General features: G+C 42.4%; 1 protein-coding gene across 5 annotated transcripts in view; it reads left to right on the forward strand.

Moving 5' to 3' along the window:
- THRAP3 (thyroid hormone receptor associated protein 3) overlaps positions 1-11,854 on the forward strand; it is a 53,247-nt gene extending 41,393 nt beyond the window's left edge. For 3 of the 5 annotated variants that reach the window (XM_069971663.1, XM_069971664.1, XM_069971665.1), the window contains 7 exons: positions 514-686; positions 1,886-1,997; positions 2,130-2,214; positions 6,034-6,212; positions 8,271-8,454; positions 10,464-10,607; positions 11,132-11,854. In XM_069971663.1, the coding sequence (XP_069827764.1) occupies positions 514-686; positions 1,886-1,997; positions 2,130-2,214; positions 6,034-6,212; positions 8,271-8,454; positions 10,464-10,607; positions 11,132-11,347 (1,093 nt within the window). In that variant the 3' untranslated portion in view covers positions 11,348-11,854. Of the gene's footprint in view, positions 1-513; positions 687-1,885; positions 1,998-2,129; positions 2,215-6,033; positions 6,213-8,270; positions 8,455-10,463; positions 10,608-10,723; positions 10,980-11,039 lie in introns of those variants that run through there. The other 2 variants (XM_069971667.1, XM_069971666.1) reach the window with 2 other exon arrangements.
- The last annotated feature ends 6,934 nt before the right edge of the window (positions 11,855-18,788 follow it).

Raw genomic sequence — 18,788 nt, forward strand, 5'->3', positions numbered from 1 at the left:
GGCGCAAAGAGAATAAACCCTCACACAGCCCCATAGACCAGAAAATCTAAGTGTTATAAGGATCAGAATAGAACAATTTTAAACACTTATTTTTTAAAAGTTTACATTTTTTAAAAGTAAAGTAATCCTATCTGAGCTCATATGGGTCTGTAGGTGAAATAATGCAAGCGCTACGCACAGGAGGAAGAATTAAAAGTGCAAAAACGAAAATTACCTGTGTCCTTAAGGGGTTAAATACATACAAAAACCTATTTATCAAAATGTGTACCATAAGGACAAGTATAAACTGCCCAGAGCTCTGGTAAAATGGGAAACTCATCTGTGACTGGATATTAGAAGCACTTCACATTAGTTTTTGTTTTACACTTGGGTAAATCCGGGCCGTGATGTTTTACTTAATTTACAGGAATAAAGTGACATTAAATCCCCGTTCCTGTCGAGGTGGGACATACAGCGCAGATGAGGCCTTTCTTTACTGTAAATAATTTGATGCTTTTGTTTCCTCTCTTACAGTCCGAGCGGAGTAATGGCTCATGAGCGGAAACTGTCTCGTGACCTTGTTCACAGCAACAAGAAGGATCAGGAGTTCAAGTCGATTTTCCAACACATCCAATCTGCCCAACCTCAGCGCAGCCCATCCGAGCTGTTCGCCCAACACATCGTGACCATTGTGCATCATGTAAAAGGTAAAGAAGCCGATAAAGCTGTAATATTTGTGTGCTATAAGATGTGTTGTAGTCTCTGTGCGTGGCTGCTCGTTTTTTCACTTGACTAGATATGAATCAGTAAGAGTGTACGTGCACATTATTTCTGAATTTGAGCTTTTCACAATCATGGGTCATTGATCCCTCAGGTCGTTTTTGGACATCAGCTTGTGGGATCATAATGACCGTGTCCATATCTCTGTCCCCTGCCCCTGTTAGAATCTTGTTTTAATGGCAAGGGAGAGAGGGGAGGGGGCAGAGCTCATGGCCGCACGCAATGGTGCCTCGGCCTTACCTCCCTCCCCTTCCCTGCTGGGCTCCGTAGATAGAGGCCCGATGGTTACGGGCAAAGAATTCTGCCTATGTAGAGGGAGAGTTCTGTCTGAAGCCCTATAGATGTTGTGGTCGTGCTGACAATGCTGAGCGCATCTCCGGTGGTGAGAGTTGCTGCAGGTCCCCGGATATCACTGATAGCTGGGACCCACCGTGAATGGCGCATGTGTCATGGGGCATTGTAAATTAAGGTCGCTGCAGCCTCAGGCATATGAAAAGTTATGTTTAAGTGGAATACCCCTTTAAATGTGTGGATAAAGTCTTCAAATAGCCTTCCTAATCTTGTGGAGTCGTATAACACTGGAGTAGCGAAAATCTTTTTCTTTCAAATCAACTGGGGTTAGAAAGTTATATAGATTTATAATTTACTTCTATTACAAAATCTCAAATCTTCCCATACCTATTAGCTGCTGTTTGTCCTGCAGGAAATGTTTTATTTTCAGTCTGACACAGTGCTCTCTACTGACATCTCTGGCCAAGACAAGAACTGTCCAGAGTAGGAGAGGTTTTCTATGGGGATTCATAGAAGACTCAGACAGAGTTCCTGTCTCGGACAGAGATGTCAGCAGAGAGCACTGTGTCAGACTGAAAATAAAACACTTCTTGCAGGACATACAGCAGCTAATAAGCACTGGACAATCTATATTCTTTCTATATTCTATACCTTGCTGATATCAGTTGATTTGAAAGAAAAAGATTTTCGCTGGATAACCCCTTTAACCTAGACTAAGGAAGGCTAAACAAATGTGAATACTATGAATGTGTAGACTTACTAATTTATGGAAAATAGAGATTGTTAGCTTTCTTCTTTCACTTGACAAAACTATGTTCTCCCGTTTTTTCGACAGAGCACCATTTTGGTCCCTCAGTAATGACACTGAGTGAACGTTTCTCCTCTTATTTAAAGAAAACAAAAGAACAGGAGCCATCGAAAACGCGCAAGAGCCCAGAAATTCATAGGTACCACCTATCCGATGCGTTTTCTTTGATACGCCACTTGCATTGATGCTCTGCTTTCAGACAAGTTCAGCTTCTATCGCTTACCAATTTTTAATTTTTAACTTTTTTTTTTTTTTTTTACATTTTGTCCAGGAGAATTGACATTTCTCCTAGTGCTTTTAGAAAACATGGGATAATGCAGGAAGAAGCCAAACAATCAAAAGAAGGGAGCCACAAGGTAAAGCCCCGTGTCTAAATTTTTTTTGTGACTTTGACCTAAAATAAAAAGCCTGCAATCTACTTTAGGTATTTTCTATCGATGCTTCTGTCTTGCTCTCTACTTAAGTTTGTGTTTTTCTTTTAAGGATGTGAAATATGTCTAAAAAATGAACTGCAAAGTGTTAAATGTTTAATAAATCAAAATCTATATATCAACAACCTTTGTGAAGTGGTTTAGGATATGGTAAAAATGAAATCACTCCAAGGTCTATTGTGGTTGAACTTGAAAGACAGAGGAATTTTGGAACCAAAATCTCCAGTGATGAGCAAATGAGCCTAATGTATTTTTGGGTTCTGCTTGTAAGTATTTCACTCTATTGTATACCAGACACATTTTGTTAATATCAGCTGGTTGCATGCCCTGAACGGTGGCATTTCCACCTACTCATTGGTTGCGTTCCGGTGATTTTTTTTTATATATATATATTTTTATTTTTTTCCCCCTCCTTTTTAAATGAACTGTGACCTTGTATTACATCTGCTTGAAAAAGTATGAATTCGTAGCCTATAGATAAAAAGCCGCTCACTTCACCCAAGATGTCGTGTTACGGGAACTGCACAGTGCTTATGACGTCTGCCTTCTGATAGTAAAAAAGGAAAAGGAAGAGACATCTGGGATGATCCTGTTTTCCAAAGGGAATCTGGTGTCAGAAGATGATACATTTATAAGTCAATGGGTTTTATTAAACATGTAATATACCATTTTGTTTTTCTCTTCATTGTACATTTCCAGTGTATGTAAATCCTGCAGTTCTGACCACTAAAGGCCCTATTACACAGAACTATTATCGGCCTGTGTAATAGAACACAACGAGCAGCTGTCATGAATGATGTCGGCTGATCGTTGTAGTTGTTTGTCTTTCAACGTGTCCTATACCATGGAGCGACGGCAGCAGATTGCTGCTATATGCTATTGGCTGCCCTGACAATCTAGTGATTACACGGGCAGCCGCCCCCCTCCTGGACTCACCCGCTCGCTGCCACCGTGTGTAATAGCGCTGACATCGCTAATTTGCTTCTCACAGTCTCCCTGTGTATTAGAAACTTAAGCCTCAGTTTGTTGTTTCCAGTTCATTAAAGGGGTACTCTGGAGAATTTATTTGGCTGACTGGTGTCAGAAAGTTATACAGATTTATAAATTACTTCTATTTAAAAAAAATCTCCAGTACTTATCAGCTGCGGTATGTCCTGCAGGACGTGGTGTATTCTCTCCAGTCTGACACATTGCTCTCTGCTGCTCCCTCTGTCCATGTCAGGAACTGTCCAGAGCAGTAGCGAATCCCCATAGAAAACCTCTCCTCTGGACAGTTCCTGGCATGGACAGAGGGGGCAGCAGAGAGCAATGTGTCAGACTGGAGATAATACACCACTTCCTGCAGCTGAGAAATAATTTACAAATCTGTGTAAATTTCTTAAACCAGTTCATGTTAAAAAAAAAAAAAAATCCTTTCAGAATACCCCTTTATACTCATAGCCAGAGTATCTCCTCTGTTACAAAGGTGGAGGCAGATAACACAGGACCGCATCATAGATATTAGGTGATGGCCCTAATCGTTTACCATGTAAGTCAATGAGCCATTTTCTTGTAGCGGCGCTGATGGTGAGATGGTTGCTGCACATGAAGAAAACACAATTAAATGAGGAAAACAATTATTGTGTGTAAGGCTCCAAGTTTATAGGTTTATTTTGTGCCTTTGGCTCCCAAACACACACATAAAATGAGACCGGGGGTGGGGGGCCAGTCCTACCCCCACCCATGTCCCCAGTGATTGTTGTTTCCTTCCCAAAACACAAACCGATGGCCCGATCATAGGGAAGTAGAAGCAGCATATAATTATAATGCATACGGACTTCTCATGTACCAAGCCATTTGCAGTTATTTTAAAGGTCATCTGGAGCTTGGTGTCTCTATGCTGAGATAATGTAAAATCTTTAGAGCGACCCTATAGCCCTATGATAGCTCAGGATAATGGACATGTCCTGTGAACAGGAGCCGTGATCACTGGGATGTAAGAACACAGGTAATTATGACCCGGGGGTCTTTTCCGATAAGTGCCTGATGGTTAATACATTAGGGATAATTAAAGGATCCTATTACAGGGCTCGGTTATTGGCAATGGGTTGTCCACTTACATTATTATTGGCCACACATCTCCTGTACGTGTAGGGAGGTTTGTGGCTGCATGATGAGTATTTGCGCCAGTTCATTGGCTGATTTCTGGGCCGTTATTGGCCAACGATCACCCTGTGTAAAGGCTTTTTAGAGAATCTCTTCCTGGCAATTGCTTTGGTTACCTTGCTAGTCAAACACCCTGGTATAACAGATACCCAATACCGTACACCACAGGTCGCTTAGTCATGTGACATGTTCTTTGTTTACAATTTGGTACATGCACCAGACAGAAGCACCCGCAGGTCACATCTTGGGCCGGTCAGTTTTTAGCCTTCATTTTTGATACCTCAAGGCACACTTTTACATTGCCACAGTATAAGCCGTGCCATATGTAGGAGGTGTCTGTGTTCCACTTATCCTGTCATTGCGACGCAAGGTTCTTTGTTTTTCTCTGCACATGTTTCCATTGTAGAATAGTGGCGGCTGCTCAATTCAGCATCGGCTATTATTTACAAATTCAAGTTGCATGCGCACCATCCGAAATCTTGGTTTGTAGCTGTAATTGCTAGATGTAAAGTACTAATACATTCCTATTGGTATATATGGTGGTGGATTTATTTTAAAGTGTACCTGTCACCAAAAAATAAAAACTTTTGATATGTCAAAAAGTTTTTATCGGAGTGTTCAGACCCTGCCCTGTCAATAGAATGAGTGAGGAGAGGGCCGCATGACAGCTCTGTGCCCCATAGACTTTCAGTATGAAGCCACCTTGTGACTGCACTGAGGGAGACCTCTCCCGGCTCGTTCACAATTGTTCGGGGGTCTGACACTGACGTCAATTTTTTTTATTTTTTTCTGACTGCCTCTTAAAGTAGGTGGCATGAATTTATGTCATATGGTTATTTAAAGGTGAAAAAGTCTGATCCACCCCCCCCCCCCCGACATCTGCTGTCAGAAGATACACAAGCTTTTTAGACTTTAAAGGGGTTATCCTATCCAGCGCTACAAAAACATGGCCACTTTCTTCCAGAGACAGCCCCGCTCTTGTCTCCAGCTTGGGCGGGGTTTTGCTGCTCAGTTCCATTGAAGTGAATGGAGCTTAATTTGCAAACCGCACCTGAACTGGAAACAAGAGCGGGGCTGTCTCTGAAAGAAAGTGGCCATGATTTTGTAGCACTGGATAACCCCTTTTAATGTTATGTGTATGACCCATTTTAATTCAATTATATATGTATTGGGCTTGTTTGTGAAAACCATGTTAAAAAGCCAATTCTTGGGTCTGGCTAGAAGATCTGAGTTTTTGGTGATTTATATAAACTAATAACACATGCTAAATCTACTTAAAGACTACCTGTATTTGTACATTAAATCGTATTATTTTTGTTTAGAAATCTTTCAGTTTATAAGTTTCCCGGGATAATGCATGATCGTCACAAATGCCTTCCGGCCACAGTTGTGTTTATGCCGATTTGTATTATAAAATGTGAATTACTTGTAATTGGGTTACACCCCTCTATCAGTGGAGGTCTAGGGGATGCAACACATGTTGTAGTCTAATGAATTCTTTAGTCGTGATGCTACAAAACTTTGTGAATAAAGAAGAAAACTTTTCTGTAGTTTCAAATTACCAAAAGTTTAGTGTAACCTTTTCCTGTGTTACCCTAGGGAGAGGGAAAATACAGAGAGGAGCCTTCAGATCTGCGGCAGGATATTGAGCGCCGCAAAAAACATAAGGACAAGCGTGACCATTCACGTGACTCTGGGGATTCCAGAGATTCAAGCCGTTCCAGGGAAAGGTCACCTGAGAAACCAGAGAAGCCCAGAAAGTCCTCCAAGAAGCACAAGTACGTACTTTATAAGTTTGCAAGTTTTTCCATTTCATCTCTTTCCCCAGCAAACATTCTGGGCCCTAATGACCAAGCAGTAACTTGGCGATACCCAATATGTGTATTTAGTTTTCCTTTCACTTTTACAGTGATCATCAGACCACTACTATAATACACCATACTAGTGCAGTGTATTGAGCTTGTCAGCATAACATGGACAGGCACTTTGCTGCAGACACAGCCAGGGGTTGTCCAGCGAAAATCTTTTTCATTCAAATCAACTGGTGTCAGAAAGTTATATAGATTTAAATTATACACTTAAATTCTACTGGACATGCACCACCCTTTCTCAGCATAACACTAGCCTAATGTCCATTTAACCAAACTTTTAGTCCATAATAATACCTTATATACAAAAAAGGACCAAATATAATGACAAGAAATCTTTATTAATCAATAACACTGCTCATGATAAAAAATATAAAAAACTACATTACATGGTGTTTTATGGCAATCCAGATAAACTGACAGTGAGATGGGTAGCATAGGCTGAAACAGGCAACTGCTCCGAAAGTGCTCAGTGCAGTGTAAACATAGGTTATACACAGGGGGATGGGATAAGACCAAGTACAAGCTTCCCACAATGGGGACTATCTCCTAACTTCCACCCAAGAGAACCATAAACCCTGTGAGCCTGTAATCAAATCACCACTCACCCATGTCAGCGTCTCCCTCTTACTTCTATTAAAAAAATTTCAAGGCTTCCCATACTTATTAGCTGCTGCATGTCCTGCAGGAAATGTTTTATTTTCAGTCTGACACACTGCTCTCTGCTGACATCCCTGGCCAAGACTGGAACTGTCCAGAGCAGGAGAGGTTTTCTATGGGGATTCATAGAAAACCGAGAAAGTTTCTGTCTCAGCCAGAGATGTCAGCAGAGAGCGCTGTGTCAGACTGAAAATAAAACATTTCCTGCAGGACATACAGCAGATAATAAATATGGGAAGCCTTGAGATTTTTTTAATAGAAATAAATGACAAATATATATAACTTTCTGACACCAGTTAATTTGAACGAAAAAGATTTTCGCTGGACAACCCCTTTTAGGGCCTTTTACCCAGGCCGATTATCGCACAAAAAAAATTGTTAAACCATTGGAATTTAAGCGATTAATCTTCTGGTGTAATCGCGGCACCGATCAAGCTACAAATTAAAATTAGTACACCGTTAATTGCATCTTTTGAGAAGACCTCAAAATCCTTGTTAATCGTTCTCAAGTCTTTCAGTGTAAACACTCATCGTTCACAGTATATAGATACGAACACAACTACGAATATTCACAGGATATAGACAAACGCAATTACGAGCATATTAACTTTTCATAGCGATTTATCGTCTCAAAAAGAAAATCAATTGTTCGCCAAACGATTATTCGGTATATACTGTGACATGTGAATAGGGCCTTGGATTGAAGAAAAATAACTTATTGCTACTTCTCCCCACCAGAATGATAAAAGTTGGTTAATAAGTATATTCTATGTACCCCCAGGGTTGTGCCAATAAAATCCAAAATCTTTACTTTTAAAGGGCAAAAATATAAAAAAACTCACGTTATTTGCACTGACAACTAGTGATGAGCGAATACTGTTCGATCGATGGAATAGTGAGATATTCGATATTCGTACGAATATTCGATAAATATTCGATAAGCGTTCAGATCCCCCAGCTTCCGGTTTCACCCTCCAAATGGTCAAATAGATGTTTTTCACTAATCGAATACTTGTTCCCATAGACTTTAATGGGATCGAATATTCATGAGATATTCGTACGAATATCGAAAATTCGAATATCTCACTATTCGCTCATCACTACTGACAACTAGAATTTCAACTCCCCTTGCTATATAGTGGGGAAAGAATAATAATTAAAAAAAAATTATATATATAGAGTTGATCCCTTATTACTGGAAAACTAGTACAACTGTTTCAGGGAACTAAGATATGGTGGAGTGTGTCCATATTTTTTTTTTTTTTTTTTTTTTGTAAGTGTGTTTTTGTTTCCCCCCCTCTTCTGTAGGAAGCATAGGAAAGTGCGTGAGCGATCCCGCTCCTCCTCCTCTTCTTCACATTCCTCCCATTCTATGCGGGCTGCAGGGACAGATGAATTTCCCCCTGAAAACGAAGACAAAGATGAAAGTTCACGTTTAGGAAACAAGGATTACCAAGGAGCCGGTGATCGTGGAAGAGCTCGGGGGACTTTTGTAAGCTATGCCTGTCTTTCCGGGTAGCAGAGTTGCTGCACTGGATTTATCATAAATGGGAAGTCCCATGGAAATAAAAACAGCCAGATGGTGCCGGAAATTAATAAGCAATGTATACTTGTCTCCGTGCCCCTCCTGGGTCTCACTGACGGACAGCGGCTCTTCCAGCAGTTACTGATTGGGCAATAGCCCAGCTGGGGACGTTGCTGCAGGAGGTCGGTGGCTGTCAGCTGGACCGGCTACAGGGCATGAGGATAGGTTTGTTGATTTGGTTATGTTCATGCACCCCCTGCCTTCCAGTTTTTTTTTTTAACATTGGAGCAGCTAGAACACTGAAAATGACAGTGAAGTCTCCATTTGGAATGCCTTTCACCTCTGTGACCTGTATTACCTACAGAATGGTGAAGTGTTAATATACAGCTAGGGAGGGTGAGGAAGTAAGGCGGATGCCTGGGATATACAGTCCACAAGTTGACTGTACACTATGGACTGCACTCTTGATCTCTTATGGAACTCTCAGCATCATGATTTATTATGATGCCAGGAGATCCGAAACGGTTAGAGCCCCGTTCCCCTGTATTGGCACAGCCGTATCAGTTCAGCAGCATAGAACTGCAGCTGTTTCGGAGCTCCCGGGATCATAATAAATCATGATGCTGAGAGTTCCATTAGAGATTAGGAGTGCGGTCCGTGGTATATAGTCAGCTTGCCGACTCGGACGTTTGCGCATTGCCCTAATCTTTTATAAGCAAACAAGCCCATGTGTTTGAATTTGATATGTAACCAACTTATATTCAGCAAAGTGTCTGTTAAAAATCTTTCATTACAATAAAATTGCCCTTGCTTTTACGCTGTCTTGTAAAGCTTTGATCATGAGTCGTAGTATACAATAAAATGGGCATCAGTTTATAAATTTTATGGGAGCTTGGCTAATTTTTTGTTTTTAACAAGTTGCAATTGATGAATGACACATAACATGCAATACCCTTTAAACTATGCATAAAAAGACAAACCACACAAACAGAATACCTACCTGTAAACTAGGACTTAATGCACCCCAGTAATTTCCAGGGCAACTGCGGCAGAAGTTCAGGTCTCCATGGCTATAAACACGCATGAGAGCGTAATACGCGATCCCCATTCTGATCCAATGAAAGGGTCACACGCTTTACTGTCATGTGTTCTCGTAGCCATGGAGACCTGAACCGTGATCATTGCTGATCCTGCAGCGGCCCTCATGACGGGTACACTTAGAAAGCTGTAGAACATTTCATTCATATAGCAGGTACACCTTTCGGATGATAAATGTGCCACCATCTAGTTGCTGACATATTGGCCCATATTTACCAAAATTGTAGTGTAAAACCTTAATTAGGCAATTTAAAGTAAAACTCTGGCAAAATGTAAAAAAAAAAAATCACAGAGGGCAGGAGGTGATGGGAACTTGCCAATCAATGGATACTTACCTGTCCTTGTGCCCTCCCAGCACCACCGTTCGCTGTTGGCCTTCGATATCCTGTTTCTCTTGGCCTTCTGTGTCGTCACGACTCAGCAGGAACTAACCGCCCAGCCAATCGGTGACTAGAGAGATGTCCCGCCTCACTCTCTGACTGGCTGAGTGGCCATTTGTGAGATGAGTCGTGATGTCACTGGATTGGGAGCAATGGGTGGCTGTTAGCAGTGACGCTGCGGGAAGATGGGTCGGTATCTCTTCATTGTTATGAAAAATGTATATCTGTGGAAGTCTGTAGGTAAATAAGCCATTGATGAATGAGTAACAAATGCATTGCTCGCTACTCCCTAGGAAAGTGAATGATAGGGGGTCACTTATCTTTTTCATTCAAATCTTTTTTTTTTTTTTTTTTTTTTTTTAGAAAGAGGTGTGTGTATGTATATGTGTGTATGTAATATATATATATATATATATATATATATATATATATATATATATATATATATATATATTTTTTTTTTATATATATAATTATTTTATATACCTGTCTCAACAGCAATACAGAGCAAGAGGGACAAGGCCATGGAACAGGGGGGCTTTTTCAGGAAATAACAATAACAACAACAATGACTTCCAGAAGCGCAACCGGGATGAAGAATGGGACCCAGAGTATACCCCTAAAAGCAAAAAGTATTACTTGGTATGTATCCCTCCTTCCTCTCCTGGTCCCACTAGGATGGTGTTTCTTTAGTTTATTTCCATATTTGCTGGTGTGTTTTTGCAGGGAGCAACATTGTCCCTTTTATGTCTTTGCAGCAACATGTCCACGGGCTTAGCACCTAATTCTCTGCCATTCACCACCCTGACAACCTAGGCCTGCCCGAGGAGACCTTTTTAGTTGACCCAGAATTTTACATTTTTCCTATCAATTAAATCAAGATTCCCACAGTTTGTATCTTTCTATGGTTGCATAGAAGTATTGGTCTCATGGGACATAGTTCTAGAGGATGTTTTGTGTGTGTGCGTCTTTTACGTTTTTTTTTTTTTTTGTTTTCTCCACCCTTAAGTATCATATGGCGGAAAATCTATTTGAAGGATGGTTACCGTCTTATAGCAACATGTTCATTTTCAGGTGCGGTGGTAACCTCTAAAGGACAGTACAGTTTGTGGAGACGTCCGTTCATTACAGTGACCACGTCCTGATCCATTCTCATCTCTCTGCAGCACGACGACCGGGAAGGGGAAAACGAGGAAAAATGGGGGAATCGCGGGAGAGGCCGCGCCAGTTTCACTCGTGGAAGGGGGAGGTTCTTGTTTCGAAAACCGGGCACCAGCCCAAAGTGGGCTCACGACAAATTCAGCGGGGAGGAGGGAGAAATAGAGGAAGACGAGAGTGGAGCAGAAAATAAGGATGAGAAAGGCAGCTTGTCACTGGATTAGACTGATTGTTTCTACATGTGGGGAGACACTTTCCTATCATATGGTTTGTCCTGAAATGAAGACACTTCTTTTTTTTTTTTCCACTGAAACCAGATATTTCTGTATTAAAAGATCTTTGATTTTATATTTTACCTTCTATCATTTCTTTTTCCTAAACCCCTGTGTAAACCTGCTATAATGATACATAATAGCTAGGAGGCTACCGCCTTCTCGGATATCGACATACTGCTGCCATCCACCATACTTGTGCGTTTGAGCTTCTCAGAAAAGATGAACTTTGACTTTGTGTGTAACTTCAGTCACGAAGCCATCCCTAAAGCAGTTTTGGTATACTTTTGATTTTTCTTTTCCAGAATTGTTTGATTTTTTTTTTTAAATATCTGTACCTGTTTTAAAATTATAGTAATATCAGTTACTAAGAATATGGTATTCTTTTTAGAGAAAACTTTTCAAGCCTTGTTTCTTAGGAAGAAGGCATGCTGAATAAATGGTAAATGGGTACACAAATTGAGTATATGTTTGATTTTATTTACTAGTGTGGTGGTGTGGTTTTTCTGTTTTGTTTAATTTAAAGTGTGACTTATTTTCTTTACTGCCATATTGTATATTGCCCATGTCAGGAACTGTCCAGAGCAGGGGCAAATCCCCATAGAAAACCTCTCCTGCTCTGGACAGTTCCTGACACGGACAGAGGTGGCAGCAGAGAGCACTGTGTCAGACTGAAAAGAATACACCACTTCCTTCAGGACATACAGCAGCAGATAAGTACTGGAGATTTGTAAGTAGAAATCTTCATAAATTTCTAACAACAGTTCATTTTGAAAGAAAAAGAACTGGTCCCAGAGTCCGAATGGGCAAGGAATTTCACACAAATCCCCTTAAAATTCCTTACCAATTCCATAGTGTGAATATACCCTAACAGTAGAGAAACAAGCATTGATACAGGTTCCTACTAGATGTACCTGGCAGAGCATTTGTGTCAAATATATACCAATAAACTGGATTATTATAATATGAAGAATAAAGGCCTACCCCATGGGGGAATTTAAATGCGTAAAATTCACAACATTGGTGTATATACACAAGAACAGAAGTCTGAGGGATATTGTAAATAAATTGTTCATAAATCAGCCTGGTATGGTCAATGCAACCGGCCGGGGAGCGATATACATGGAGTCTAGTGAAGAGAACAGATGGGAAGTACAAATAGGAATAAGGGGCAAAGAATATAATAAAATAACGCTGGAAGATGGAAGAGAGTCGTTCATTCTAAAATGGCTTTGTAAGGTTTTTAAAAAATGAGGCTACTACCTTAGATTTTTTTTTTTTTTTTTTTTTTTATTCAAACTATTACAAAATGGCCAATATAAAATGTTGCTTCCTATCTATATACCAACACATCATAAGGGCTCTGATCATAACTAAGGACGCTATCTGAACAATGTTGGGCCTGTATATATTGGGCTTCCCGTAGTTGTATAGTGAAGGTGCACATACATACAAATCAGTATAAGGTGAATGGGGACCTTTACAGCAGCCTACTTCTCATCATGCTGGGGGCTGAAGTCATGCAATAACTGGACAGCCACAGTTTGGGACCACTACTATTGCCCCCTTTCATGTAATACAAAAGTTCCCCTTTAGGTCCCCTGTACTACGTAAAAGAGGGCAATGTAAAACCTAGTTTTGTTGCTCCAGTAGCCAGGCTCTCCCCAAGGGGTCTGAGAAAAATTGGGTGACTACAAGGCTTTGCCGTAACCCTGAGATCTGCCATACTAGCTGTCACCCAACTTTCCCAGAAACAGATATAACTAGGAAACATAGCAGCCAGGTCAAGGTCAGGACGTGAGCAATGCTGTGTATGACCAGATGGAAGATGTGTATGCACATGTGCAGGCAGCCACACACTTTATAATAAGCATAAAGGTCTCCAATTAAATAGCATTAACGATAGAGGCTTTCCTTGCTTTGTTACATTAGGACTAGAGATGAGGGAATCTCAAGCACGCTTTGGTTTGTTTGAACCCGCATGCTCTGCATTTGATCACTGGTGGCTGAAGAAGTTTGATACGGCCCTAGGGAGTCCTGGAAAACACAGCCATGGGCCATAGACTGTATCCATATTTTCCAATACTTCTTAGGGCTGCATCCAACTTCTTCAGCCAATGGTAATCCAATGCCACACACTCTGGATACGACGATCCAGAGCGCTCAAGATTTCCTCCTCTCTAATTTGGACCACCTAATTGCAAGAACAATTGTTTAGCTGAATCTGTGTGTTCTCTGTAAATAAAGTAAGACCAGTGTTTGGACGTCTAAGAGGTGGAACTCTTCTTGTCTTGATTCTGAAGTTCGAGAAAGAAAACTGACAGACTTATTTCTTGAAATTAGCTGAGGAATTAACTTTTGGCAGAAGTCCAAGCATGAGTCTGAGAACAAGCTGGTCTGGCAACAGCCTGGGGTATGGCTCTCTGCAGGAAAGAGCTTGTAATTCTATTCTTTTTCCAGAATTTATAGCTATCAAAAATAAAGTTTTGAAAGAAATTAATATAAATGGGGAACCTACCACTGGCTCAAAGGAAGACGACATCCACTGATTTAAGCACCAACGTTACATCCCACAAGGGAACCGGGGAATAAAATGTTGGTCTCTAATTCTTCACTGCCCTGAAGAACTTTCTGATTAACTGGTGACCTGACCATCAAGAGGAGCACTAATGGCCGAGAACTGGGGTTTTAAGGTCTTCAGCTTTAGCCCTTTATCCATTCCATCTTGCACAAATTGTAGTATAGAAATATGGCAAAACTTCAGGAGAGGAAGTATGAAGGGTGCACCAAAAGGAAAAAAATTTTTCAATGCCAAATATCCAATTGCAGCCTCAGACCCTCTAAGCGGTTAGATTAAAGGGGTTATCCAGCGCTACAAAAACATGGCCACTTTTCACCCTACTGTTGTCTCCACTTCATGTGCGGTTTGCAATTAAGCTCCATTTACTTCAATGGAACAGATTTTGAAAAAACCCCACCCAAACTGGAGACAACAGTAGGGGGAAAGTGGCCATGTTTTTGTAGCGCTGGATAACACCTTTAAAGGCTTATTACCACATTCCTTGAAACATGGGCGGGGAAGTCCTGTAGGGGAGTCTTTCCCCGTGCGATTACAGTGCCGCAAATATTCAAACACTCTTCCTGCAAGATATTGATACATCATGCGGTGCGGGAAAGACTCCACTACAGCGGTTTTCCCGTCCATGTTTCACAGGATGTGGGAATACTCTTAGATGTATGGCATCTCCTTTGATATTGGCAATTCCCTGAATATGTATGGCTGAAATGCTATTTAGATGAAATTCTGCTGGGTCAAAGACTTGGTGGCACTCCCTGGCTAATAAGGGACTCCTGGTCCCTCCTGTTTTTAATGTAATAGACTGTGTCCGGGTTGTCTTACTGAATCAGAACATTGTGTTGGAGAAGTAAGGACTTAGCTTTACTGCTTTGAGATCAGATTGGAAAAATGGCGGTTCTCTGGATCCACTGATCCTTCAGATGTGCACCCCGACTTGAGCCTGAGGCATTTATTGTCAGCTTTGTGAACTTATTTTTCAACAGATTAGTATTGAGAAATGTAAGGTCTTATTACTAGACCGCATTTTAGTCATGTCCTGGTCCCAGCAAAGACCTTGGAATGCCTCTTGCCCCATGAAATGAACTCTTGAATCAACAGACGGATAATTGCTCTGGATGAATGCTGGAAAATGTTATGGAATAGCCTCAGCCGACTATGCAGGAAACCCAGGTAGATGAATCTGATGAAAGCTTAGAGAATCTCATTTGGCCAATTACCGACCGTTCCGGACAATAATTATTCGGTGTTACAGCACACGTTGATCTGGCTGATCGTGGTCTTTCAACATGTTGAAGGATCAGTGATGGTCTGCAGCGTGTTGTTCTGCGTAATAGGAGCGGCGGTAGCAGACCAACGCTTTCTTCAATAGGCTGCCCGAAAGATCTAAGGATCCTCCCCGTTTATTGTTTGTGCGTGTAATAGCAGAGGCAGCAGGCGGGAAACAAGTTGGAAGTGAGCGCCACCCTGACAGGTCGGCAAGGGGGCCTTCTTAATTTGGATTTTAGGTTCCAGCTGTCGGAAGAAAGATGTTTAGGAATCGCCAAGAGACTTCAAAATCTTTTCCCTTCTCGCCCTATGACAGCACCCCTGGAGAGCGTCCATCCCCCTTCTCATGAGACAGGAAACAGCCGCCAGGCAATCAATTAATCAATAAATCAAGCTTTAAAAGGAGCCATCTCAACCCCTTACACCAGTTCTGTTTCCTGTCTTCTGAGAAGAAGGATAGAGGGAGGATGCAGCTCCTCTGCACCTTCCCGGAAGTCGCCAGGATCGATATGAAGCTGTGGGCGCCCGGTACTTTTATATTTACCAACCCGGGTCACCCAGCCGGCGTAAGTCTCTTACCGGAGAAGAGCCGCCATGGCAGTCTGAGGTCCTCCTGGTTCCCCTTCCTTGGCTGAATTCCCCTCTACCTCCGGGCCAGGAGGTTCTACTGGGCTCCGGCCCTGCGGGGAGGGGGCCGGGTTGCTCGTGCGGCATGGTGGCTGTTCCTGCAGACGCTGGCGTGCACGCCGACGTCTGCGTGGTGACGTCACTGTGCAGCGGGACGCTGCGGCTTACTTCCGGCGGGGCGCCCTTGGTGACGTGCGGCTTCCGGTCTGCGCTGCGCATGTGTGAGCGCGGCGGGGACGGATGACGTACGGGCATGGGGGCTACGGGGGAACGCTTCCCACCTGATGGCATTAAGCAGCTATCGGGCTGGGAGGGGCGGTCGGCGGTGTTCGGCAGCTTGCCACCTATTGGTGAGAGGGAGAGGGGGGTGGTCCCTCTCTATGAATTTAAGCGGGAGGTGGTGGTTTTGATGTGTGTGCCAACGGAACAGGAACCCAGCCAGCTTCTGGACCAGCATACTACAGCAGGTGGAGGAGCTTCCCACTACTGCTACTACAACTTCTTCAACTTCAGTCATGGAGGAAGAAGCTGAACACACTGAGACACAGGAATCCCAGGCAGAGGTTCGCATGGTGGTGAGAGGGGTTGTAACCCAGATATTTTTTCCTGTGGTCACTTTCCTGATGGTTTTTTTCTACTATTGTAGGATTCTTCTAAAAAAGGAAAGAGTAGAAAGGAGTGTTTGATGTGTCATAAGAAACTACATTCCTCCTATTCCAAATCCCTGTGCAATATATGCCTTAGTAGAGTTATGGAAGAAGAATCTCCTTCCTTCATGAAGAGCATTAAGTGAGACTTAACTGTTAATATGAATATTTGTTTATGCTGGTCCAACAGTTCCCTGAAGGTTATCTCACTTGTACTTACAGGGGTTTAATTAGAGAAGAAGTCACAAAGGCTATGCCTAAGGAGAGGTCTGGTTCAGCCGCTTCTACCCCAGCCTCTACCTCGGCTTCTTCAGCCTCTACATCTAGAACCGAGGTGGCTATATCCCGCTCTTCCAGTCCTGTTATCACACTGGAGTCTGATCCAGAGGAAGAGGGGGAATGTCAAGCATCTTCTGACAATTCATCAGATGAATTATCAGGCAGGCCATTATTTTCGGTGGACAAAGTAGAGTCCCTAGTTAAGGCAGTTAGAGCCACAATGAATATGGAGGACACTAAAGAGACTTTATCTATTCAAGACAAGATGTTTGAAAGTCTGGCCCCTAGGAAAAGGAAGTGTTTCCAATCCATCATACGATGAAGGATCTAATTGATAGAGAGTGGAAAAAAACGGATAAAAAGTTTTTTGTACCTAGGGCTATGAAACGCAAATATCCCTTTGATGAAACAGAGACTGAAAGATGGGATAGAGCCCCTATGATTGATCCTCCAGTGTCTAAAATAACAAGAAATCAAGGGGCTTTGCCCTTTGAGGATACGGGGACATTGAAGGATCCCATGGATAGAAGAGCAGATAGCTTTCTTAGGAAAGACTGGGAGGCTACTGCAGCTATCTTTAAACCCATGATAGCTAACACTTCCGTAGCTAGATCACTAAAACTCTGGCTAGAAGAATTGGAATCCAATATCAGGGATGGTACACCCAGGGAAGATCTTCTAAAAGCCTTCCCGACTATTTTTGGGGCGGTGGATTTTATGACTGATGCCTCAGCAGACTCCCTTAGGTTAGCCGCTAGAGCTACAGCAGTCTCTAACTCAGCCCGTAGAGCTATCTGGGCAAAAGATTGGAAGGGGGAAGCTACATCTAAGTCTAAATTATGTGCACTTCCATGTCAGGGAGAATTATTATTCGGTCCCGCGTTAGATACGATATTAGAAAAAGCATCGGACCGTAAGAGGAAGTTCCCCTCCATTCCTCCTCCTCCCAAGATGCCCTTTCATAGCAAGGGAAGGGGTGGGGGGGCTCAAACTTCTTATTCAAAACAAAGAAATTGGAAAACCCCTGGTAAAGGGAGGGGTTATTTGTTCTCCAAATTTAATGCCTCCAAAAAAGATGATAAAAAATGACGCCAGGGGGCCTGTGGGGGGACGCCTGATGCGATTCTCCCAGAAATGGGAGATGGTAACCTCAAGCAGTTGGGTGAAGGATTCAATAAAGTTGGATTAAAAATAAAAATTCTGTCTCCCCCAGGTCATCGATTTGTCATAACAGATTTGAGCCGATATCCAGAGAAACAGGCAGCTTTGGAGGCCGAAGTCCTGTCTCTTCTCCAGAAGGAGGTGATGGTTCGGGTCCCCAGTTCGGAGCAGGGGTTGGGGTTTTACTCGACCCTGTTCCTAGTGAGGAAGCCCAACGGTACGTTTCGCACAATTATAAATCTAAAGGACCTGAATCGACACCTCTGCTACGAGAAATTCAGGATGGAGACCATTCAATCGGCCATCCTAAACCTGTCAAAAGATTGCTACATGTGCACTCTGGATCTTCGAGATGCATACTACCATCTCCCCATTTTCCCAGACCACCAGAATCTGCTGAGAGTGGCAATTCGTATGGGGGGGGGGATCCATCATTATCAGTACACGGCTCTCCCCTTCGGGTTGTGCCAGGCACCCAGAGTATTCACAAAGCTGATTTCGGAGGTGATGGCTCATGTCAGGGAGCAGAACATTGTCATAATTCCATACTTTGACATACAGACGATTTTCTGATAGTAGGTCCGTCAGAAAGGATAGTCTCCCAGCATTGCCTGTCAGTCCAGAACATCTTCTCGAAACTAGGTCTGGAAGTAAATCTAGAAAAGTCCAGCCTATGCCCAAACCAGATTTGCTCCTTTTTGGGGATAAGACTAGATTCTTTGGTTCAATGTTCTTTTCTTCCTCCCCAAAAAGTGGATCTGATCATTACAAGGGTAAAGGATCTTTTAAGCCGGGGTTCCTGTTCCCTAAGACAAGCCATGTCAGTCCTGGGACT

This window comes from Dendropsophus ebraccatus, chromosome 5, assembly GCF_027789765.1.
Source record: "Dendropsophus ebraccatus isolate aDenEbr1 chromosome 5, aDenEbr1.pat, whole genome shotgun sequence".
Lineage (NCBI taxonomy): Eukaryota > Metazoa > Chordata > Amphibia > Anura > Hylidae > Dendropsophus > Dendropsophus ebraccatus.